We start from the raw sequence: 24,087 nt of genomic DNA, 5'->3' as shown, positions 1-24,087 counted from the left end.
CATTTAAATATCAGTTGTGCTGTTGCTTAATCCGTTTTTTATTAACTTTCTCCGAAAATTATACATGTATATAACATTATTGCTACTTTGCTCCTTACAATTACGTTACAATTTGTTACAAGCACTGATTTTACGTTGCTTGCTTCTGCATTTATTCGTCTAATTCGTTAGCTTTACTATTGTTTTTATATTGCTGTTTGTCATAAATGTAAATAATGTAAATTATTGAAACTACTAAAATCTAATTATTCATAATTGTTCCGTTTCGTGGAGTTTAATATTGCCATATTTATAACTTGCTTAAAGTCTAGGAAAATTGCTCAAATACATTTTTGTGGAAAGTTGTTAATTGAATATTCTAATTGTTATGCATGTATAATAGTAGTATGTATATTGGGAAACTTAGGCATTAGGAAGTTCTACTAGTTTGATTCAGCAGCAATATAGCTAGAAGATTTTTGTTCACACTTGTCCAATTCTTATACATAACTAATGTTAGAATAATACTTCTAATATAATTTCGAATACTAAGCATGACAAAATAATTGAATTATAATTTCTAATTACGAGTTTAGTTAAAGATTATATATAATCTTTGGTAGAGTTAGTTGCACTAGGAGATTTTATTTGAAATGTTAGCTGCTTGTTATTGCTTAAAATACGTGTCGCATTTGTTGCACACTTGTTAATAGTTGACGAGGTACAATGTTATGTTTTTTTGCTTTTTTTTTTTTTGTTTTTTTGTCTTTTTGAAATTTAGATGTTACATTTGTAAGCATAATGAGGTACACATGTATCAACATCATTAAAATTATTATTTGTATAGTAAGTATTTCACGGAAAACTCGCAAAGAAGTCGTCAGTATTAATTGTTATTCGAAAGCACAGTGTAATATTTGTCAGATTACCTTAATGCTTAATACCACAGTCGATGTATGTACTAACTGTAAATAAAGTTATATGTATATGTTGTATGTTGTATTGTAGGCAAACTTATGGTATGCACATACGTATGCTTAATACTATTGTTACTGTTACAGCACGCGCTCATTTATACATGGTATATTTAGAAACGAATACTCGTTGGTTGACTGCGTTGTTCCTAGCCCACCGATGATGATGATGTCTGTGCAGTCCTGGCTAGCTTCCAAGGCAGCGGCGGCCGTCGTCGTTGCGCTGCGCGGGGCTTAATTAAGAACAGTAAAGCGAGCAGCACGAGGGGCAGCATCCAATAAACGGGTCATAGTTCCATATGCACCAGCGATTGCTCGGTGGCATTGGCTACCGTGTTGCAAGTCTGTGTGGACATCCACTCAAAGTCCTTAATGGTAGCCTGGCCAAAAAAAAAAAAATACAAATTGCAATTACAATTGAATAGAGTCAATGCCAGAGCTTGCCTTATGCATCGAGTACACAGCGACAACGACCAAGACATGCATGATGTTGTGGGAGTTCAGATAGAAATCAACTAGACCTGGAAACCATTTTTCGGGTATGCGCATTGCGCCAATGGCGCCACCTAAAATCGAAACACCGTCCTGTAAGCAGTGTGAAGCAATAAATTAATATACAGATAATAACAGTTTCTAGCACATCTATGTATTAGTTGTTTTTCTGGCTGGTGTTGTAGGTCACACCATTTGAAGGGCATACGGGGTTGCATTACGAGTAGCTGGCAAGTAGCCCACATATGCTCTAGTGTAAGTACGTTTACAGTTACATGTAGTATGTACATAAATATGTAAATTGAAATAGAACTTACAACTTCGACCTAATGAATGCGCACAGGCCAGCCGAAAAACACATGTTATCGATACATAAGAATTGCAAGTTAGTCAATTGGAATGCCTTGACATACGCACCTGCAAGTAGACATGGGAAAGGGCCATGTGGCTGCCGCCCACCATTCCTCGAATACGCAAAAAGGTCAGCACCGAACGCATGGCAAACGGCAGAGCGAAGCAGAGACGTCTCTGCCAAGGCGAGCCTGCAGTCAGAGCCTGTTCAAATGACAAACAAGCAGTGCACAACAATTGAAAGCTTTCCTTTTCTGAGGCACTTACCTTGTAGAGACCCCAGAGCGAGAGTATGCAGTATGAGATGATAATGAGCCATTTCAGAAATGGAGGAAAGCACAGCGTTGTGGCTGTAACCAAAGGCAAGGCACCTGCAAAAGAGCAACAGCTTAGAAAAAGAGACAGAGCCGTAGCTTAAGTTGTCGTCGTCGTGTTGATTGATAAGACGCTTTTGAGCTTTGCGTTTTAGTTTGATAACGACGCTCAGACGACGCAGTACGCTACCATGAGAGATCTTGCCGCTTTTGTCTATTTGGCTGTTATTGTTGTAGTGACGCTGCCGGCGATCAACGCTGGCGGCTACGAGGCTTTAAGCTTCAATACACCCTTGGCGCATCAGATTATGCGCGAGGCCAAGTCCGCCGGCATGCGCGCGTATTTAAACAGCAGCGTGCGCCCTTGTGATGATTTCTACGCCTACGCCTGTGGCAACTATGCACGCATCAATCCGGCCACAGAGCAGAGCACCAGCACGGATCTGTTTACCACACTGAATGGCGGCTATCAGCGGCATGTGCGTCAACTGCTGCGGCAGCCCAAGTTGACCAGCGATAGTGGCACCGAAATGCGCGTTAAGTACTTCTATGACTCCTGCTTGAACAGAACTATGTGGCAACAACGCGCGCAATTGCTGCAGCTGTTCAAGGAGCTGGGCGGACTGCCAGCGCTAGAGGGCAGCGCCTGGGATGAGTTCAGCTTTGATGCTGTTGAGCTTATGGCGCAGCTGCTGCGACGCTTTGGCAAAATCACTTTGCTTAATGTAAAAGTGGCGCCAGGTATCGCCTACAGTCAAACGAATCGCTTGTATTTCGGTCAACATACTGATCCGCTGGGTGAGCAGGCCTCACCCTGGGCGCAACTGCTGAGCGACGATTTGTTGTTGCAGCGTAATCTGCAGCAGCTGCTGGGACTAAGCGCGGAGATTGCACACAGCACTGCAGTGGAGCTAATCAAGCTGCAGCTGAAACTGCTACGCAGCAAAGGAGAGCCATCAGAGCATGTGCCGCGCCTGGTTATGCTGTCCGAATTGGATACACCTGGCTTGAATCTAACGCGCTTCGTGCGCAGCTGGCTGGGGCTTAACTATCAGCTGCCCGTTTATGAATATGTGCCGAGCTATCTGCGGCAGTTGCAGCAGCTGCTGGCCAGCACACCGAAGCGTGTGTTGGCCAACTACATGCTGAGCACACTGCTCAATGATTTTATGCTGGAGCAGGTCGCCACTGAGGAGCAACAGCAGCAGCTGTGTGCGCGCAAAACCTCCGAACTGTTTGAAACTTATGTGCAGCACATGGTCTATGCTGAGTTGGCGCTACAAAATCCACAAATACCAGGCATGCTGCGTGGGCTGTGGCAGGAACAAAAGCTTGCATTTGAGCAGCTGTTGCGGCACAGCTGGCTGGATGCGTCGACGCTGGAGCAGGCGTTAGCTAAGCTCAAGGCCATGAGCTTTTATATCATGGGCACAGAAGCACAGGAGCTGGAACAGCATTATGATGAGCTGGTCATAAGCAGCGCGGACTACTTTGGCAATGTGCAACGCATACTGGAGCTGCGTGGCCAACAGCTGCGTCTGCGACTGCAGCTGGTTCCGAATCCGAAACTATATGAAGGCATGCCCATGTCGCCGTTCTATGTGCCCGCATACAATCGTGTATTTATACCAGCCAGCTTTCTACAGCATCGTTACTTCTGGGATGAAGCGTATCCAATGGCGCTGAAGTACGCTACAGTTGGGTACTCCTTGGCGCAAGAGTTGGCGCATGGATTCGACGACTATTCACGTAGATTTGATGAGCAGGGCAGTTTGCGTAATTGGTGGCAACAGAATGCCACGGCGGAGTTTGAGCAGCGTAGGCAATGTCTGCTGGCGCAGTTTAGTGAGGGCCCAACCATGCCGGATGAGAACATAGCAGCCAATGTGGGCGTGGCTATTGCATTTCAAGCCTACTCCAACTGGCTGCAGCAGCAAACGTCTGAGCTGGAGTTGGAGTCGCTGCCACGCATGTCGCACTCACCACAGCAGCTTTTCTTTTTGGGTCTGGCGCAGCTTTGGTGCTCGGATTTGTTGCCACAGCTGCGTAAATTGTTGGACAGCAACGTTGCGTACACGCCTCATGAGCAGCGTTTGCAGTCCATGTTGGCCAATTCGTTGGCCTTCGCCGAGACCTACGCGTGTGAACAGAACTCTCGCATGAATCCAACACACAAGTGCCTTATCTTTTAGTCGAGCTGATTAGCGCGTACTTGAAATAAATGCGCGCTCTTTGCTCGCCGCTCTAGTGTTTATTTTTAGTTTAGATTTAGATTCGACTTACCGAAGCTTTGGCTCACCCAAATGCCCACCATGTCCAGCTTAAGCAGCGTGTAGTAAACATTCTCGCCCCGCTCGATGTTCATAAATAAATGATACAGAAAGCTGCCACACCAGGGCGCCACGGATCCGAAAACATGGCAAAACGAAAGGAACTTGTAGCCAGTATGCCAAGGCATGAGACCAGGCACAATTGCAAGTATATAAAATATTGGTATAGCTGAAAAAAAAAATATATTTGAAATATTTCAATTAGAATTTATGGCATAAGTTGTTGGTTAGCATAGACAAAGTTTATTTTTAATAAAATGTTCGAATGAAATTTCGCAACCCAATTGTTTACCTGCTATATAACAACAGACAGTACTGCAGGGTAATGTGAGTATGTAAAATGAATTTAAGCAATTAAAATTTTATTTTTTAATCCAACGCAACATTAAATACTTTAACTATTTGTTGATTGCTGGCCAATAAGCGTTTGAAGCCAGACACAGCAACTGCAGTCTACATTCGATTGAAGTCAGCGCATAATGTCTGCGCTGTTGATTGGCGTGGCTCTCATATCCTTGCCTCATACTAGTGCCAATCAAAACTGGAACACAGACTTTGCCCAACAGATTGTTCGCAGCTCCAAGGCGGCCGAGATCAAGAGCTTGATGAACACCGAAGTGAAGCCGTGTGATAACTTCTATGACTACGCCACCAGTAATTGGGCGCATGTGAACCCAGCAACGAGGAACACTTTTAGTACGAACGTACATGAAGAGATCTCAAAAAGATTCAATCGTCGCCTGCTCCGATTATTGCAGTCGAAGCAGCCAACGTCAAAATTGCAAGAAAAACTGCAGAGCTTCTATGAGTCTTGCTTGCGATCGGTTGAGAGCATTGATCAGAGTGCCTTGAAAAATGTAAGCCAGGAATTTGGCGAGCTGCCTCTATTAGTGGGTGTGATCTGGGACCCCAAACAATTCATATGGTGGCGCACTGCAGCTCTAATACAGCATACTTATGGCATTGAAATACTGTTGTCGGTGCGAATAATGGGCGATTTGAAGAACAACACAGTTAATCGTGTCTATGTGGGTCCTCCGCCGTTTGATAGTGACTCGCTAATGAATAGCTTGGGTTTTACACAATACGTGGCTGACATGCTTGGCATTGAAAGGACGCTCATGCCGATGGAGTCCTTAAGTGTTCCAATACTAAACATGAAAATAATTGGGCCCAAAAAAGAAATGAAGGATGTCATAAAAATGTATACGCTAGACGAATTGCAAGCCAAATATCATTCTCAGATGAACATAAGAGAATTTCTAGGTCTCGTGTTGGGCACGTCGAATGTGCCACAGCTCATTTATGTCTATGATGAATACCTATCGATGCTCTTGAGTGTTCTTAAGACAGAAGAGATGACCACCATTGCCAACTATGTGTTTCTCAATCTTGTGAAGGAGTTTCTCTTTCAAGTACCATCGCTCTTACCCATACACAAACCCATACTATGCATCAAACGAACGAGAACGCGATTTAGCAAGCTTACAAATCATTTGGTCTATGCGCAGTATAGCAGCGCCGCAGCCGAGGCGGAGCTGCGCAGCATCTGGGACAATTTGCTTGCATCATTTCAACAGGAACTAGAGGGAAATATGTTGGACTGGATGAGCAAACACACACGGCAGCGAGCCATAAAGAAACTGAAACACATGCAGCTCAACATTGATTCCTATAACGATGAAAACTTTGAGGCGATGTACAGCAAGCTGCCCATGGATAAAGCAAACTACGTGTCCAACGTGCAGAGTCTAATGAAGGCGCAGGCGCAGCTTTACTGGAATAGAATCAATCAAACCACCCCTGCTGCCAACCTAATAAATTGGGGGCCTGATCTGGTCACCTACAACGAAAGGGAGAACAATGTCACCATATCCGTGATGGCGCTTCAGCCTCATTTCCTTTGGTCGCTGGATTATCCACAAGCTCTTATGTATGCCACTTTGGGCTTTTTGCTGGCTAGGACACTCATTTTTGGTCTCATCGACGAGCGTGGCGACTTCGATGAATTTGGCAACTTGGCGCCTTGGTGGGATACACGTTCACTCTACGCCTATAAGAAAAGAGACCAATGCTTTCGGGGCCAGTACCATCAGTACACATATTTCGGCACGGCGCTACCAAACGAAGAGAATTTGGGGCACATTGCAGACAATGGGGGCATCCGGCTGGCCTATGCGGCCTATCAGCGTTGGCTGGAGCAGCAGCAGGCAGAGGCGCACCAAAAGGAAACGCTGCCGGGCTTGGAGTTGAACAACCATCAGTTATTCTTTGTAGGTTTTGCTCAGCTCTTGAGCGAAAATAGTATGGGGATGAGCAGGGGATGGAGCTATAAGACGCCTCACAAATATCGAATAATAGCTGCACTCTCCAATTTCGAGGAGTTTTCCAAGGTTTTTAAATGCTCATCTATGGCACTAATGAATCCCAAGAATAAATGTGAAATTTTTTAAACGTCTAATACAAATTAAATAAAATAAAATTTTTAAACTTAAATTTGTTGAATTTTTTTTCAAATATAAAACAAAAACACTGTTAGCGTTTATGCATATTTCAGTCATAAAATTAGTTTCACAATATAAGTCATCGCTTAGCAAAATATGCCGTCAAATGTTTATTATTCTGGCAACTCCTTCACTGTTCACTTCACTTGTTTACTCGCCAACAGTCCATAGACAACTGACCTGCAAGTGGCCCCGCTGCCGGCCCTACCTGTTAGCCCCACACACATTTATAAAAGGTGGGAGCGCAAGCCCCTTAGAGAGCGTGCTTGTTAAAATAAGTAGCCGCCCGATCGACCAAACGAGAGAGTTTTTGTTTTGAGTACATTAAGAGGCAGGTATGCAGATAGAAACTGAGCATGAGAACTAGACTGCCCTCAGACTTAGTTTGCAAGATATACATACATATGTCTGAGTCTTACTTTTGGGTCAATTTTTTGCTCCAAATGCTCAAATTTAATTGATTTATAATTTAGCTTTAAAAATTTAACGCATCGTTTGGAATTCATATTGATCTTTCATATAATTTTTAGCTAGAAATATTTCAAACAACAAATGCACTTAACTTAGTTTACACTCCGCTCACGACCCGGCAGCGCATTTTAAAGCGCTACTACTGCAGGGTAATGTGAGTATGTAAAATTAATTCTACACATTAAAATTATATTTCTAATTCAACGCTACATTAAGTACTTGAACTATTTGTTTGTTAGATTACTGGGCGATAAGCATTTGAAGCCAGACACAGTGACTGCAGTTCACACAGTTTGAATTCAATTGGAGTAAACGCATCATGTCGCCGCTGTTCATCGGACTGGCTCTCATACTAGTTAAGGCCTTGGGGTATACTAGCGCAAATGATACCTTGAGCACTGAGCTTGCCAAACAGATTGTGCGCAGCTCCAAGGCGGCCGAGATTAAGAGCTTCATGAACACCGAAGTGAAGCCGTGTAATAATTTCTATGACTACGCCACCGGCAATTGGGAGCATGTGAACCCAGCAAAGACGAGTAATCCAACTACGAACGTGCAACAAGAGATCTCCAAAGGATTCAATCGTCGCCTACTTCGATTTCTGCAGTCGAAGCAGCCTTCTTCTAAATTGCAAGAAAAGCTACAAAGCTTTTATGCATCCTGTTTGCAGTCGTATGAGATCAATGATCAGTTTCAGAGTGACTTAAAAAAAATATACCATAAGTTTGGCGAGCTGCCTGTCGTAGCGGGTAAGGACTGGGATCCCAGGGAATTCAGTTGGTGGCGCAGTGTAGCCTTAATACAGAAAGCTTATGGCATTGAAATACTGTTGTCGGTGCAAATAATGCGCGATATTAGGAACAACACAGTTAATCGTGTCTATGTGGGTCCGCCGGCGATTGGACTCTATGGTGATGAGTTTGATCCTTCAGGCGTTTCATATTATATAACTCGTAAACTGGGCGTTGACTGGACCACGGAGATGCTGGCCAGCTTAAGAACTAAAATTCTAGAATATACCGCAGGCGAGTTTAGCAGCAAAGGTATAAAGGATCAAATAAAAATGTATACGCTAGACGAATTACAAGCCAAATATCATCGGTTGAATATAAGAGAATTTCTAGGCATCATTTTGGGCCCCTCGAATGTGCCGAAGCGCGTTTATGTCTATGATGAATACTTATCGTCGCTCATGACTATCCTCAAGACCGAAATGTTGAGCACCATTGGCAACTATGTGCTGTACAAGCTACTACAGGAGTTTCTGCTGAGTCGCCTATCCACGCAGCTTCCCTTACTGTGCGTCGAGCAGACGAAAAGGCGATTCGGCAAGCTTACAAATCATTTGCTCTATGCGCAGTATAGCAGCGCCGCAGCCGAGGCGGAGCTGCGCAGCATCTGGGACAATTTGCATGCAGCATTTCGGCAGGAACTAGAAGGAACTAGGCTGGACTGGATGAGCAAACGCACGCGGCAGCGAGCCATAAAGAAACTTAAACACATGCAGCTCAACATTGATTCCTATGACAATGAAAATTTTGAAGCGATGTACAGCAAACTTCCCATGGATAAAGAAAACTACTTGTCCAACGTGCAGAGTCTAATGAAGGCGCAGGCGCAACGTTTTCGGAGTACAATCAATCAAACAACATCTGCGCCCACAACAAAGCTGGAGAACTATCTGGTATTCTACAACAAAATAGGCAATGAGGTTCGCGTTAACGTGATGGTGCTGCAGCCGCATACCCTTTGGTCGCTGGAGTATCCACAAGCTCTCAAGTACGGCACGCTAGGATTTGTACTGGCTAGGGCAATCATTTATGGCGTCGACGACGATGGTGGCGACTACGATGAATTTGGCAACTTGGCGCCTTGGTGGGACACACGTTCAATCCACGGCTATATGAAAAGAAGCAAATGCTTTCAGGCCCAGTACCATAATTACACATTCAATGGCCAGAAGTTAGCAGATGATCCCGAGCAGTCCGTGCAGATTACAGACAATGGGGCCATCCGGCTAGCCTATGCTGCCTATCAGCGTTGGCTAGAGCAACAGCCGGCAGAGATGCGTCAAATGGATACGCTGCCGGGTTTGGACTTGAACAACCATCAGTTATTCTTTGTTGGCTTTGCTCAGTTGATGAGCGAAGATGTTCTGTGGCTCTATAGGACAATAGATGGGAACTACACTACGCCTTATAGTTATCGAGTGATTGGTTCAGTCTCCAATTTTAAGGAGTTCTCCAAGGTTTTTAAATGCTCACACCTGGCACCCATGAATCCCAAGGATAAGTGTGAAGCTTTTTAAGCACTTGACAAACGTAGAGCGGTGAACGACTAATTGATTAATTTAAACATAGAATGCGAACATATGATTCTTATACTGATTTCTACAAAATGTATAATATAATTTTGTTTTAAATTAAATAAAAGTTATGCTGGGTTTGTATGTGTTTGTTTGTAAATATATTCGTATTACTTTTCCATATAATGAATCCAACAATTTATGCACTTAACTTATGCACTTACACTTGGCCCATACACATGGCACTTGTGACTTGGATTAAATCGCGACCCGGCAGCGCATTTAAAGGCGCTGGCAAAAGCATTTAAGTTAGCCAACGCGCCCTGCACACGCAACGCATTGGGCGTGCCGGCAGAGAGGAGCGAATGCTTGTCCCGGAACTGTTCATTGGCATCGTTACACCACAGCTGGGCGTAGCCTATGAAGAACAACTGCTGTGGACTGTAGCTCAGTTGGGGCAGTTGCTCCGAGCTCAAGGCAGTGCTGGCTAATCTCTGTAGAAAAGTATTGTAGGCCAATAGAGCAAGCTGTATGCCCAAGTTGTCGGCCATATTCTCATGCTGCAGCTCACTGGCTGGCAGATAGTCGCCAGCAAAGCGTAGACGCTCGTATTGATGCTTGAAGCATTTTATGTGCTGCTTGTAGCCGGCAAGTGAAGCTGCATCCCAATTGTTGCGCTGATCGAAGCTGTGGGCTAGCTGCTGTGACAGAATGGAGCCCAAGCTGGCGTAGCGCAGAGCACGTGGATAATAACGTGACCATAAGAAATTGGGCTGCAGCAGCGCTACGGGCAGCAATACACGCTGCTCCACAACATCATAGCTGGGCAGCAGTGGCGCCACAACGTGCGTGGCAAGCTTATTGCTGTGGGCAAGCACGGCACGCATATTGAAGAGATAATCCCGCGGCTGCAGCTCCAGCTGTGCATAGCGCGCTGTAAAGTTGATGTGCGCATAGGCATTGATCTCCAGGCGTGTGGCATTTAAATGTTGCAGCATCAGCAGGCGTGTTTGATTTGTAGGCCAATCAGCCGCATGCTCTGCCGTTTGCTCAATGATTTGCTGAAAACTGTCCTTAAGCTGCTGCCACAGCTCGTTAATATCGCTGAGCGTGGCGGCATCGGCGTATTGACTGTAAGTCATATGCTCCAGCAGCTCTGGAAACAGCTGCTGCACGCTGGCCAAGCACTGCGCTGCCATGGAGGAGGACTCCTGCTCATAGTAGAAGCGCTGCAGCAGCTGCTGATAAACATAATTGGCCAACAGCTCAGTGGTCGTATTTGTTAGCAGCTGCGACAAATGCGCATGATAGCCTGGCACTTGCTCATAGAGCAGCTCCTCTGCTTGCAGTGGACGTTGCAGCACCAGCTCCACATAGCGCGTTAGATTCAAAGCGGGCGCATACTTTGTGGCCAGTTCGGCGGCAGCATGCGGCAGTGCCAGCGACTGCAGCGCGGCTGAAGTTGTGCCGCGTCCTAACTGCTGCTCAAATTGCATCAACTGCTGCGCTAATTGATTCGCTGCCTCAGCAGTCAAGCCCAAATGCTGCTCCAAGCGCTCTTTGCTGGCTGTCTGCAATAGTTTCCTGGGTTGTCCTACATACAGTCGACTTTGTGTTTCATTTGCTTTCTGCACGCTCAGCAATATATCCAAGCCATAGCTGCGCTTTATTTTCGCCAGCGTGCTGAGCAAATCAAACTCACTGGCGTTCCACGCTGCTCCGTGGGGCAACAAGGCAGGCATTTGTCCAAATTCCGCCGCAATCTGCTGTAGCTGCTGGCGATAGTTTGCGCGGCTCGTCTCGCGATAGTGCAGGCAACTCGCATAGAACTGCTTTGCCTTGAGCACGGCCTCGTCGTCATCGTCGTCCGCTGGCTGCTCTAGCAGTCGCTGCTGCTTGTGCTGATAGCCACGGCTTAGCAGCTGCTGGTAGTTTGTTTCGCGTGGCTGCGCTGCATTGGCGGGATTAATCTTGGGCCAATTGCCGCAGCTGTAGCCATAGAAGTCATCGCAGGGATCTAGCTCCGTTTGCATTAGGCTGCGCATTTCGGCGGTCTTGGCCAGACGCATAATACGCTGCACATAGAGACTGTCGTTGCTCTGCGAGATGAGCTGCTGCTGCAGGTGCATGTGCGTGTCCAGCTCTGGCTGCGACAGCAAATGGCACTGCGTCCAGGCGAGCCAAAGCAGCGCATGGCAAACAAAACAAATACGCCTCATGGCTAAAGTGCGACTAACGACGACGCACTTCCGAGCAAGCGCCAACAATGATTGAGCGGGTCAGAGTCAGATTCTCTTATCAGACTCACTGGTCGTTGGTCCGAGCACTCACACTCACACACACATGCTACATAACAATATATAATTTATATATATATATTGTGTAGCGCTTAGGTTACATCTCACGTCGCTTCAATCAGACCCACATAGCTACATATGCGTAGTATATTGGTAAATATACACATTTAATTACATTTATGCTTATTGAATTTGAATTGTTAGTATTCTATATGAATGCGCTCACACCATATTGTTTATTATTTATACAAACCACAATCAGCTCAAAGCGAAGAGAAGAGACAAGTCGCAGCTTTAAGAGCGCTTTGGCTGCTGAAGAGACTGAGCGTAATTTTGCTATTCCCGAAGCACAGTGCGCAACATTTTAAAATTATATTTATATATTTACTCGTTGCTTGCTTCAAGCTAGACTAAACTGTATATATGGAACAGGAATTCAAAAGTTCATTTACAAAATACGTTAAAATTATGTTAAATTTATATTTTTAGTTTCTGCAAATCACAGCAATGCAAGCTTTGAGCTTGATAATCTCAAAAACAAATCGCATTTAGAAACCACAAGCATACTGTATAAGAATATTAATAAATAATTCAATTAGTCCGAACACAGCGATAATTACGAACAGTCCGCATTTGCAACTGAAACAAGCTGCAACACAAACGCGCACAAAATGAAAGCGAAATCGATTCAAAGCCTATGTGCTATAATATACTTCCTATCGTTATCACTAATTCTGAGCTGTGACGCGGCTATAGAGCTCAATGCGTTCTCGGAAGCGGTACTACAGCAGTCAAAAGCAGCTGAGATTGCCAGTTTCATGGACGCGAGCATTGATCCGTGCGATGATTTTTACGAGTTTTCCTGCGCTAAATATGGCATCATCAATCCTACCAACAATGTGATATCCACAGGACTTTTGGACACCGTTAGCAATGGCTTTCAACGCAAGGTGAAGCGGCTGCTCAACAGCCCACCCAAAACTGAGAATACACCCGAAGATCTGCAGGTTAAAAAGTTTTACAAATCTTGCTTGCGAATGCATAAAATAGACAACGCATATCATCGGAAATTAAGGCATATTATACGCGAATTTGGTGACATGCCAGTGCTGGAGGGTGTGGCATGGCAATCGTCAAGCTTTGACTGGTTGGACACCATAGCGCGCATTTCATATCGCTACGGCATAGTAATAATCATGGGCGTTGAGGTAAACATAAATGTTTTCGATAACAAAAAGAATGTGGTGTATTTAGCTGGCCAGGATATGGATCTGGAGAGTCGCGGTATGTACTTGAATGAAGAGCATGCGCACTATAGATCATTATATATCCACAAAATTGCACGGAATCTGCATAGTTGGTTGGGCATATCCGTGGACTTGGCACATGAAACTGCTACGGAAATATTAGACTTTGAGGTGCAGCTGGCGCAAGGAATGATCGATGAGAACGAAGGCAAAACTCTCCAAGCCCGAACGCACATGACCACTGTGCCGGACTTGCAGCGCATCTATGCGCCCTTAATCGACATAGAGCGCCTGCTCAACATATCGCTAGGCGAGCAGGTAACCGATTCTTTATATGAATACGATGCGCAGTTTCAGCAGAATGTGTTCAAGGTCATAGGCGAGACTCCCAAGCGCACTGTAGCCAACTATATATTTTACTCTCTTATCAATAAAATTGCCTTTGAGCCTGACCATCAAATTAAAAAACGACAAAATGAATGCATCGATTTAACAACAAAATACTTTGCTAGCAATTTGGATAACATGTTCTATCGTTTCCATAATAATAACGCGTCTGCCAGACATATTGACTTGATGTGGAATAACCTCAAGTTGACTTTTGAGCAAACACTAAAGCACGACCCACTCTTAACATGGATGCAGGCAGAAACAAGGCAACTGGCGGTGGAGAAGCTTAAGGCCATGACGCTGAAAATAAATTCATATAGTGTGGAGGAGTTAGCTGAAGAGTTTATAGGTCTCGAGATGCAGGAAGAGGACCTTTTAGAAAATTTGTGTCGACTCAAAATGCAAGCTGCTCGCCTAATGCGAAAAAGGCTGCATGAACCAGCCAAGTCTTTTAAGGCGGGTGAAGAGCTATCCTATACGCCCCGCCATATTCAGTGAGACTCAACAAGGGCAGTCTCAGCTGCAGTTTCTTTATCTCTGCCTGACAGTACCCGCAATCATCTTTTGGCAACTGCGCGATATTGACACGTAGCTCTAGCAACAGCTTCAGATCAGCTTCCTTTGAATTTGCATCGCAAATTGTAAAAGATTGTGGATGAGCGTCAACAGAGAGTTTGAGACAGCAATCAATGCTTACAAGCAGATACATCAGTAATCTAACAACGGTCAAACATCTCCCGATTTAAACAGCCTGCGCCTCCCCCGAGACACATGCCTGACCTGAGCGTGCGCTTGGCTTTTACTGCCTATCGGAACTGGTTGAATGCAACGGAGCGCAATCCTGAGGCTCACAAGTTGATGGCCAAGGAGCAATTACCCACACTCAATTACACACCATTGCAGCTTTTCTTCATAAGCTACGCTCAGCTTTGGTGCAATGAGCTAAAGCCGCATCTTAGAAATTTACAGGTGGCTACTGATCAGCATGTACCAGGTAAATTTCGTGTTATTGGGCCACTCTCCAATTTTGATGAGTTTGCCAAGGAGTTCCAATGCGCGTTGAATACGCCCATGAATCCTGTTACTAAATGTCAAGTATATTAAATTTATTACTCAGTTAATTTTTATATGGTGCAACGCTTGCAATTACAAATAAATAAACTATTTTGATATCAACAGCTTCTTGTTTTATTTTAAAGAAATAACAAGCGAAGAGAAGAAACATGCAAAAGGCTTTAAGAGCGAATTTTTTACACTCTTTTTTATTTACACTCTGTAGGCTTCGCATTCCAAAGCTTTTTATTTTATTTATATACGCTTACTATCAGTAACACTATAATACTGATATTTAACTGAAACTATTTGGAGATGCTGAAAAGCAGATTAATGCGAGCTTTGAGATTGATAACGTCAGAAACAGCTTTTGGGAAACCAGAGCCACAATTTGGCAGAACACAGCGATACTCAGTCCGCATTTATAAATGAAACAAGCAACACAAACGTGACAAAAATGAAAAAGAAATCAATTCATAGCGTGTGTGCTATAATACACTTCCTCTCATTATCACTAATTCTGAGCAGTGAAGCTGCTATTGAACTCAATGCGCACTCGGAAGCTATAATACAGCTTTCAAAAGCAGCTGAGATTGCCAGTTTCATGAACGACAGCATTGATCCGTGTGATGATTTTTACGAGTTCGCCTGTGCTAGATATGGTACCATCAATCCGACCAACAATGTGATATTCACAGGACTTATGGAAACCGTAAGCAAAGGCTTTCGGCGCAAGGTAAAGCAGCTGCTCAACAGCCCGCCCGACGCTAAGAACACACCCGAAGATCTGCAAGTTAAAATGTTTTACAATTCTTGCTTACGACTGGAACAACTAGACAGCACATATCCGAATAAATTAAGGCAAATTATAGACGAATTCGGCTTCATGCCCGTGCTGCAGGGGGATGCCTGGCAAGCCTCAAGCTTTGACTGGTTGGACACCGTAGCGCGCATTTCACATCGCTACGGCATTATAATAATCATTGGCGTTGAGGTAGGCATGAATGTTTTCGACAATAAAAAGAATGTGATGTATTTAGGCGGCCAGCAAATGGCTCTGAAGAGTCGCAGCATATACCTGGATGAGGAGACAGCAAATTATAGAAAAATCTATGCTAGTAAAATTGCACAAAATCTGCATAGTTGGCTCGGCGTATCCAAGGAATTGGCACAAGAAACTGCTAATGAAATATTGAACTTTGAGGTGCAGCTGGCAGAAGGAATGGTCGATGAGAACGAAGGAAAACCTCTGCAAGACCTAGCGGGCTTGACCACTGTTGCCCACATGCAGCGCGCCTATGCGCCCATACTCGACATAGAGCGACTGGTCAACATATCGCTAGGCGAGCAGGTAACCCAGTCTATATATGAATATAATGCGCCGTTCCAGCAGAATCTGTACAAGGTTATGAACGAGACACCCAAGCGAATTGTGGCCAATTATATCTTTTACTATCTCATAAATGAATTTGGCCTCGAGCCTGTCCAAAAAATGAACAAACGACAAAGTGAATGCATCGATTTAACAACAAAGTTCTTTGCTAGCAATCTGGATAATATGGTATATCGTTATTACAATAACAGCAAGTCTGCCCGCGATATTGACTTGATGTGGAATAACCTCAAGCTGACTTTTGAGCAAACACTAAAGCACGATCCGCTCTTAAGGTGGATGCAGTCTAAGACAAGGCAACAGGCGGTGAAGAAGCTTAAGGCCATGACGCTGAAAATAAATACATATAGTGTGGAGGAGCTAGCTGAAGAGTTTATAGGTCTCGAGTTTCAGGAAGAAGACCTTTTAGAGAATTTGCGCCGAATCAAAATTCAAGCGGCTGGCCTAATGCGCAAAAAGCTGCATGAACCCGCCAAACCTCTGCAGGCGGGTGAAAAACTATCCTATACACCTGCCAACATTCTGGTAGAGAACTCAATAAGGGTGCCAGTGTCATTGCTGCAGTCATATTATCTCTGGGCTGACAGCTACCCGCAAGCATCATTTTGGCACGCTTGCCCAATTGGACACGAGCTCAGCACGCTTCGATAGCAATCGTTCCTTGATTTCCATGCGCTAACATTGTAAAAGATCTGTGATGAGCGGTTCAACAGAGTTTGAGCACGCAAGCAATCTTTTACTACAGTACAGATCGTACATCGACAAACGCGTCAAATCATCTGCACGACAGCTGCGCAATCGGAGAACATATGTGAACAATGCCTATCGAAACTGGCTGAATGCAACGGAGCGCAATTCTGAGGCTCAGAAGTTGATGGCCAAGGAGAAACTGCCCACGCTCAACTACACGCCGCTGCAGCTTTTCTTTATAAGCTACGCTCAGCTTTGGTGCAATGAGCTGAAGCCTAATTTAAGAAATTGGATGTTGGCTATTGATCAGCATGTACCAGGAAAGTTTCGTGTAATTGGACCACTCTCCAATTTTGACGAGTTTGCTAAGGAATTTCAATGCGCTCCTGATACGCCCATGAATCCTGTTACGAAGTGTCAAGTATATTAGTTTTAATACAATTCAATTAAATCAAATTTAATAATACCTCCTTCGCTGTATGGCCCAACGTTTGTCATATGACTAATAAAGTTTTTTTCTAATACCAACAGCCTTTTTTATTATTTTATGTAAACAAGTCGGCTTTAAGGCACAGAGAAGAGACAAATACAGCTTTAAGAGTGCTTTGGCTACTGATGAATCAGCGTAATTTATACACTCTGTAGCTTTTTATTTGATAGCGCTACGCTAAAAAATTGGAAGCGCGTAGACATATTTTAAAATCTCAAATCAAATTCAGCAATTTAGAATTCACAACACTTTAATATCATTAATATTATATTTATAAATGCAGCAGAGAGGTTTAGAGTCGGCATATTGAATAGTCCAGCTATGATTGCAACTATATACATATTTGATTATTTTTGAAGATTGTTAGCAGACTAACGCGAGCTTTGAGCTTTATAACGTCAGAAATAGCTTTTGGAAAACCACAACTAAAATTTGCTAGAACAGATAATTACGATCAGTCCGCGTTTGTAAATGAAACAAGCTCCAACACAAGCGTGCCAAAAATTAAAATGAAATCGATTCACAGCGTGTGTGCTATAATATACTTCCTATCGTTATCACTAACTCTGATCTGTGACGCGACTATTGAAATTAATGCGTTCACGGAAGCGGTACTGCAGCAGTCAAAGGCAGCTGAGATTGCCAGTTTCATGGACGCGAGCATTGATCCGTGTGATGATTTTTACGAGTTCGCCTGCGCTAGATATGGCATCATTAATCCGACCAACAATGTGAAATCCACAGGATTTTTGGATCATGTATACGATGGCTTTCAGCGTAAGGTAAAGCGACTGCTCAACAGCCCGCCCGACGCTCAGAATACACCTGAAGATCTACAAGTTAAAATGTTTTACAATTCTTGCTTGCGGCTGGAAAAAGTGGAGAGCACATATCAGAAAAAATTAAGGCAAATTATAAATGAATTCGGTACTATGCCTGTGCTGGAGGGCGATGCCTGGCATGCCTCAAGCTTCGACTGGTTGGAAACCATTGCGCGGATTGCACATCGCTATGGCATAATAATAATCATTGGCGCTGTGGTAGATATCAATGATGTTGATAATAAAAATAATGTGGTAATTTTAATTGGCCAAGAAATGTATCTGGAGAGTCGCAGCATATATTTGGATAATGAGGCAGCAAATTATCGAAAAACTTATACTGATAAAATTGCACGTAATCTGCAACGTTGGTTAGGACTATCCAAGGATTTGGCAGATGTAACAGCCAAGGAAATATTGAGCTTTGAGGTGCAGCTGGCGCGTGGAATGATCGATGAGAACGAAGGAAAAACTCTTAAGGAACGAACGCACATCACCACTGTTGCCGACATGCAGCGCGCCTATGCGCCCATACTCGATATAGAGCGACTGGTCAACGTATCGCTAGGCGAGCAGGTAACCGATTCTATACAAGAATACGATGTGCAGTTTCAGCAGAATTTGTGCAAGGTTATGCACGAGACACCCAAGCGCATTGTAGCCAACTATATTTATTACTATCTAATTAGTGAGTTTGGCCTGGAGCCTGTTCAGGAAATGCGCAAACGACAAGAACAATGCATGGGTGTAACCACAAAGTACTTTGCCAGTAATCTGGATAACATGGTCTATCGTTATTACAATAACAGCAAAGCTGCTCGCGACATTGACTTGATGTGGAATAACCTCAAGCTGACTTTTGAGCAAACACTAAAGCACGATCCGCTCTTAAGATGGATGCAGGCAGAAACAAGGCAACTGGCGTTGGAGAAGCTTAAGGCCATGACGCTCAAAGTAAATTCATATAGTGTGAAGGAGCTAGCTGAAGAGTTTATAGGTCTCGAGATGCAGGAAGAGGATGTTCTAGAGAATTTGCGTCGCATCCAGATTCAAATAGCACGACTAATGCGCAAAAAGCTGCATGAGCCCGCCAAATCTTTTCAAGCGGGTGAAGAACTAACCTTTACGCCTGCCAACATTCTGGTGGAGAATTCAATAACAGTGCCAGTCTCATTGCTGCAGTCGTATTATCTCTGGGCTGACAGCTTACCCGCGAGCACTCATGTTTGGAACGCTGGGCCGCGTTCATTGGACACGAGCTCATGCACAGCTTCGATGATCAAGGACGTATCCTTTGATTTGCATGGCAACATTGTTGAAAGATTGGTGGGATGAGCGGTCCAACCAGGAGTTTGAGGAACGCAAGCAATGCTTTACTAAGCAGTACAGTCAGTACATCTACAACGGGAAACATCTGCCTATAACAGCTGCCGCAAGCGGAGAACATTGCCGACAATGGAGGTGTGCGCTTGGCTTTTACTGCCTATCGGAACTGGTTGAATGCAACGGAGCGCAGTCCTGAGGCTCACAAGTTGATGGCCAAGGAGCAACTAACCACACTCAATTACACACCATTGCAGCTTTTCTTCATAAGCTACGCTCAGCTCTGGTGCAATGAGCTGAGTGCGAACTTAACAGATTGGGTAGTGGCTACTGATCAGCATGTACCAGGTAAATTTCGTGTAATTGGACCGCTGGCCAATTTGGATGAGTTTGCAAAGGAGTTTCAGTGCGCTCGTAATACGCGCATGAATCCTGTTACTAAGTGTAAATTATATTAAATACGCACTCTAACACTTATCATATTTCGAATGAATCAACTATTTGTAATTCAACAGCTTCTTGCTTTTTGTATGCAAATGAATATAAGTTGACGACTATATACCACAGACCGATATAACTTGTTAAATATGTACGACGACTTAATGTTTTCACCGCAGAGTAAATAGAGCCTACTATTTATTATGATTAGCACATACGTTACGCTTGCTTGCATTCCCATATTACTAAAAACAAATATATGTGTACGATTGTAAATAGACGCATTATTATTTATATATATATATATACATGCACTTTGACATTTCAAAATTAAGAGGCAATTTTTAAGCTGTGCCGAAATAAGAGGTAAAGAGAATTAGCTACAAGCATTTCATATGAGTTTATTGATGATTTTCGTCCTTAGGCCAATATATTTGCATATATTTGTAGCTTATATATTATGTATATACGATAGCGTACATATAGGCTGCACTAATGTATGATAATTAATATCGAATCTTACGCAAACTATAAACACTGTTTTGTTTTATAAAAGTTGTATAAGTGTATGTGTTGCCATTTTTAATACCTTTGAACTTTAGGTAATTAGTGCAAATCGATGTTGTGAATACGCTAATAAACAAAATTAGACACATTGATAATTGGGCTTACAACTAATATTGGCAAATTGAGTTAGAGCGTATAGTTCAACTGAGCCAGTGAAATTATAATTGGAAAGTATAGAGAGGAAAACCATTTTTCTTTCCTACAAACTCTCAAATAACCGACCACACGAAGGGTGGCAGTTTGTTAATAGAAACTACAACAATCGAAAACGAACTGACAGTCAATTAACAACTGCATTTCTCATTTATTTTTGGGCTAGTTCGAGCTTGGCTTAAAATCTATAACTGCGCTAAATGAACTTGATGGCAAAAGGCTGTCTACAAAAAGGTCAACACTGTCTATTTATATGTGCTGGCTGTGCGGTTGCACTTGGCTTTGACCGTGATTGTTAATGTCATTGCAATGGATCGATAGCTGAGCAACAGAGCTTAATACACGTGTAGGGCAATGGGGAATGAGGCTTGGCTTTTCTTTTCTTTTCTTGTATTGCACTTACCATGCGTCAGTATGTTGATGGTCTCGTTATGCCAATAGAAAAGACTGAGCAGGCAACCTCTGAAGGTCTGCAGCGGGCGGTAGCCGTTCAGCACATACGGATTGAACTGCAGATACTTTGGCATATCCTGCCAATGTAAAAGCTGTCCCATGTTATCCCCAGCCGCTGCCACAGTCCGTGAGCTTGAGCTGGCGCTGACATTACCGCTGGAGCCGCCGGTGCCGTTCGTGTTCGGCGTTGTGGGTGTAAGCAAGGCAGACGATGGTGTTGTGGAAGAGTTTGTGGAAGACGTTGATGTTAAAGTCGATAGCGCTGACTCCGAATTCTCTGCAGCTGCATCCTTTAGGCTGCATAGTGACTCAGCATTGCCTATGTCTAAGGCTTCCTTGCTGATGCAGCGCATGCGCGCCGGAGTCGGTGGCGGCGTGGCGGACATTGACTCCACAGTGCTGCCCAGGCAGTTGGAGTTATCGTGCTCAGTGCTAGGGGCACATGGGACTACAGCGTTAGTGAAGTTTAACGCTGATTTTGGTTTAGGTTTGGACAGCAGTTTGGATGCAGTCGATTTGCTGCTGCACTCGGCGCTAAGATCAACGGCAACGGCAGCAGCGGCGGCGGCAGCGGTGTCCATGCCTTGTATACTCGTTAAAAGACGTCTTGCCACTTGAATTGGCTAATGGTAGTAAATTTAAAATGGCGGCAACAGCAACTGAAATTGAAATTGAAAGTCCAGGCAATGAATTATAAACTAGAGCGCAGTGCAATAAAATTTCACATACACACACACACACACACAAACATGCTTACAAACGGATATTACATATTACGTATACGCGACGTTGGCACAAAAAAGCACGTGCTTACGGTCGAAACGAAACCAGGACTAGGCAATGTCAACACCCAGCCGCGGCGGCTACCCCGTGACCCAAAAAAAGTAATTGCACTTGTATTGCGCTCCTTGTGAGTGTGTCTGTGTTTGTGTGTGTGTGGTTTTTGCACGGCCAAAAAGTTTGTACGTAGCCAAAACCGTACTTGTGAATATTTCATGTGAATCACGCGACTTTTAGGAGCAGGCTAGGCTCAGCTAAAAATCGATAAGATATACTCACTTTGGGACTTGCAGCTCGCTCGCAGAATTGACGTAAATTTTGGTTACAGCTACTATTTTAAAGCAATGGCGCAATTTAATAAAATTTATTTACACTTTTTGCATCAAATAAACTTCTTCGTTGTCGTAATGGAAACGATTTGGGTAGGGTGTGAACACGTTTGGATAACTTTAAAAGTTGCTGCTATGAACTTGGACTAAATTTGTGGCTATTACAGCATTTACGTAAGCGCGGCATATTGTTCACAGTTATTGAAACATTGACGCGCGTATGTCTCCCAATTTTTTCATATTTATTTAAAATTCAAACTACTTTGCGAGCTTAATTTAAAAGCAAAGCGCCTTTTTTCTCGGCACATGTACGCGCTGGCCAGTTTCAATTGGACTGAGGATAGGACATATGCATTACAACAATACCGTTATTTCATATATTGTTATGCAATTGAATAGCCAGTATTTTCATTAGGCGCCAATATGATAAAAAAACATGCGCGCGCATACCGACACAGCTGTTTAATGAGTGGGAAAATCTAGCCAAAAATTGAGGGTTAAAAAATTTCATTGGTTGCAAAAATAAAAATTTTTATAATATTTTTTTTTTTTGTCAAAATTAAAAGACGTTATAATTACCATGTTTAATTTAAATCAACTTCAACTCACTCTGAGTAGTTGGCAACAATTTTCATAATTGGTCAGCCCTAAAACGTAACTGGTGGCAACGCTAAAAAGCAAGAAGCAGAGCAATCAGCTGCTGACGCGCTTGGGTTGGTTGCATTCAATTGTTTTTTCAAACGTATTTAATTACATTAGTGCATTTGTCTAGGCAATAAAAAGTGCAGCATTTTGTAAGTGGCATGTGCAATGTATTTAGAAAAAGCTGGTAGTAATAGAAGTAGTAGGCATAGCATTAATAGCTAAGCTGAAATTTATGTAGAAAATAGCGCCAAAAAGTACAAAAACCGGAACAAACAGACGCCAGCACAAAAGGCGAAAGTGTGATAAAACTATTTACCGTACATAATAAACCCCCATGAATATATCTCAGAAAATAAATTACACCTGGCAATCGCTAAATCAGCTAGTTGGAGGATTGTGGGATCGTTTATATTTACCTCGATCGCCATTTCTAGCGCTACCAGCGCCGCCGCCAGCAAAGAAAACCACGCAACAACAACAATCAACAAGGCAGCAGAAAGAAGAAGAGGTAAGATAATGGCACACATACGCACAACAGCTAATTTTCTGTAAAAAACATGAAAACCGCTCATGTTGCGCGCTCACTTTTTTACCTGCTTCGCTATGGAAGCCGCGGACCGGCAGAGCACTGACTGCGCTGCCAGCCAAGTCGGTGTGACCAGACTTGTTAATAGTTCGAAATGGTCTTTCTTGTAAGCCACTTATAGGCATAATTTAATTTAACTTCTAATGAAGTTTATGTAAAAAGGGCAAATGTATTTCTTAAGATTTGTGGTCAATGTGGATGTTGTTAAAAGTTTTGCACAAGTTGGCAGCGCTAAATTCGCGTGTATTAAGTTGGCAGCGCTGAGCAGATGCAGATGTGGTGAATTTGATGAATGTGACGTGAAATAGAAATATAAGTGTAGAAAAAACACGATTTTCATAAAAAGAAAATTATAACTTGACGGTGATAATTATTAATTCTGTCCAGTACAAGGCAATAAAAAACTATAAACAGTGCTACGGACTTGTTGCAATCTATTTTGCAAATGTGTCTGGCAAATTTTAAAGGCAGCTGCGCAAATTAGACAGATAGACGCTTTGCGTGCATTTGTGAAGCTAACAACAATAGGCATACACAAATACAAAAAGTTCATAATCGTGTTAATATTTGGTTGTTTCTGCAAACAAGTTTGGCGTGCTCAACTGAAAAGCAAGAGTTTAAGGTAGATATATGCCCTACACAGCCCCCTGCTTGGGCAAAGTACAGGCGAATTGCTCAAGCTTACACTTCGCAACACGCACACACACACACA

At 43.4% G+C, this 24,087-nt stretch overlaps 5 protein-coding genes across 6 annotated transcripts; 3 read left to right on the top strand and 2 right to left on the bottom strand.

The window, feature by feature from the left end:
• Positions 1-23: 23 nt before the first annotated feature.
• LOC108603391 (progestin and adipoQ receptor family member 4) lies at positions 24-22,461 on the bottom strand. 2 transcript variants are annotated; one of them, XM_017992163.1, is made up of 8 exons: positions 22,095-22,461; positions 20,986-21,694; positions 4,394-4,609; positions 2,064-2,167; positions 1,863-2,000; positions 1,763-1,771; positions 1,398-1,538; positions 24-1,333 (listed from the first exon to the last, which is right to left on the bottom strand). In XM_017992163.1, exons 2-8 carry the CDS (start codon positions 21,614-21,616, stop codon positions 1,241-1,243), a joined length of 1,332 nt encoding a protein of 443 aa, XP_017847652.1. In that variant the 5' UTR covers positions 21,617-21,694; positions 22,095-22,461; the 3' UTR covers positions 24-1,240. The 2 variants fall into 2 exon arrangements, with proteins under 2 accessions (XP_017847652.1, XP_017847653.1); XM_017992164.1 differs by lacking the exon at positions 1,763-1,771.
• On the top strand, positions 2,187-4,385 carry LOC117134866 (neprilysin-4). Its single transcript, XM_033294172.1, has one exon. It carries the CDS (start codon positions 2,302-2,304, stop codon positions 4,300-4,302), a length of 2,001 nt encoding a protein of 666 aa, XP_033150063.1. The 5' UTR covers positions 2,187-2,301; the 3' UTR covers positions 4,303-4,385.
• Positions 9,871-11,973, bottom strand: LOC108603390 (neprilysin-1). Its single transcript, XM_017992162.1, has one exon. The coding sequence runs from the start codon at positions 11,937-11,939 to the stop codon at positions 9,933-9,935; it is 2,007 nt and encodes a 668-aa protein (XP_017847651.1). The 5' UTR covers positions 11,940-11,973; the 3' UTR covers positions 9,871-9,932.
• On the top strand, positions 14,426-17,294 carry LOC117134870 (neprilysin-21-like). Its single transcript, XM_033294221.1, has 3 exons — positions 14,426-14,586; positions 15,236-16,699; positions 16,791-17,294. The coding sequence occupies exons 1-3, from the start codon at positions 14,426-14,428 to the stop codon at positions 17,218-17,220; spliced, it is 2,055 nt and encodes a 684-aa protein (XP_033150112.1). The 3' UTR covers positions 17,221-17,294.
• Positions 17,768-20,479, top strand: LOC108603389 (neprilysin-1). Its single transcript, XM_017992160.2, is given in 6 exon segments — positions 17,768-19,304; positions 19,306-19,338; positions 19,340-19,390; positions 19,392-19,415; positions 19,417-19,533; positions 19,535-20,479. Coding segments are annotated over 6 exon segments (2,088 nt in total). The 5' UTR covers positions 17,768-17,789; the 3' UTR covers positions 19,883-20,479.
• Positions 22,462-24,087: the final 1,626 nt, after the last annotated feature.

The sequence above is a fragment of the Drosophila busckii genome, chromosome 3R (genome assembly GCF_011750605.1).
Source record: "Drosophila busckii strain San Diego stock center, stock number 13000-0081.31 chromosome 3R, ASM1175060v1, whole genome shotgun sequence".
NCBI classification, from domain to species: domain Eukaryota; kingdom Metazoa; phylum Arthropoda; class Insecta; order Diptera; family Drosophilidae; genus Drosophila; species Drosophila busckii.
Note: the sequence above shows the minus strand (reverse complement) of the source record. Positions and strands in the feature narration are given on the sequence as shown.

Bases quoted from the DNA above. Each gene is read 5' to 3' on its own strand.
- LOC117134870 (XM_033294221.1), top strand. From the start codon at position 14,426: ATGCCTGACCTGAGCGTGCGCTTGGCTTTTACTGCCTATCGGAACTGG. The intron at 14,587-15,235 runs GTGCAATGAGCT...AATTCTGAGCAG, and splicing joins ATAAGCTACGCTCAGCTTTG to TGAAGCTGCTATTGAACTCA. The intron at 16,700-16,790 runs ATCATTTTGGCA...ACATTGTAAAAG, and splicing joins GCTGACAGCTACCCGCAAGC to ATCTGTGATGAGCGGTTCAA.
- LOC108603391 (XM_017992163.1), bottom strand. From the start codon at position 21,616: ATGGACACCGCTGCCGCCGCCGCTGCTGCCGTTGCCGTTGATCTTAGC. The intron at 4,610-20,985 runs GTAAGTGCAATA...TTTTTTTTTCAG, and splicing joins CATCAACATACTGACGCATG to CTATACCAATATTTTATATA. The intron at 2,001-2,063 runs GTAAGTGCCTCA...TCATTTGAACAG, and splicing joins CGCTCTGGGGTCTCTACAAG to GCTCTGACTGCAGGCTCGCC.
- LOC108603390 (XM_017992162.1), bottom strand. From the start codon at position 11,939: ATGAGGCGTATTTGTTTTGTTTGCCATGCGCTGCTTTGGCTCGCCTGG.
- LOC117134866 (XM_033294172.1), top strand. From the start codon at position 2,302: ATGAGAGATCTTGCCGCTTTTGTCTATTTGGCTGTTATTGTTGTAGTG.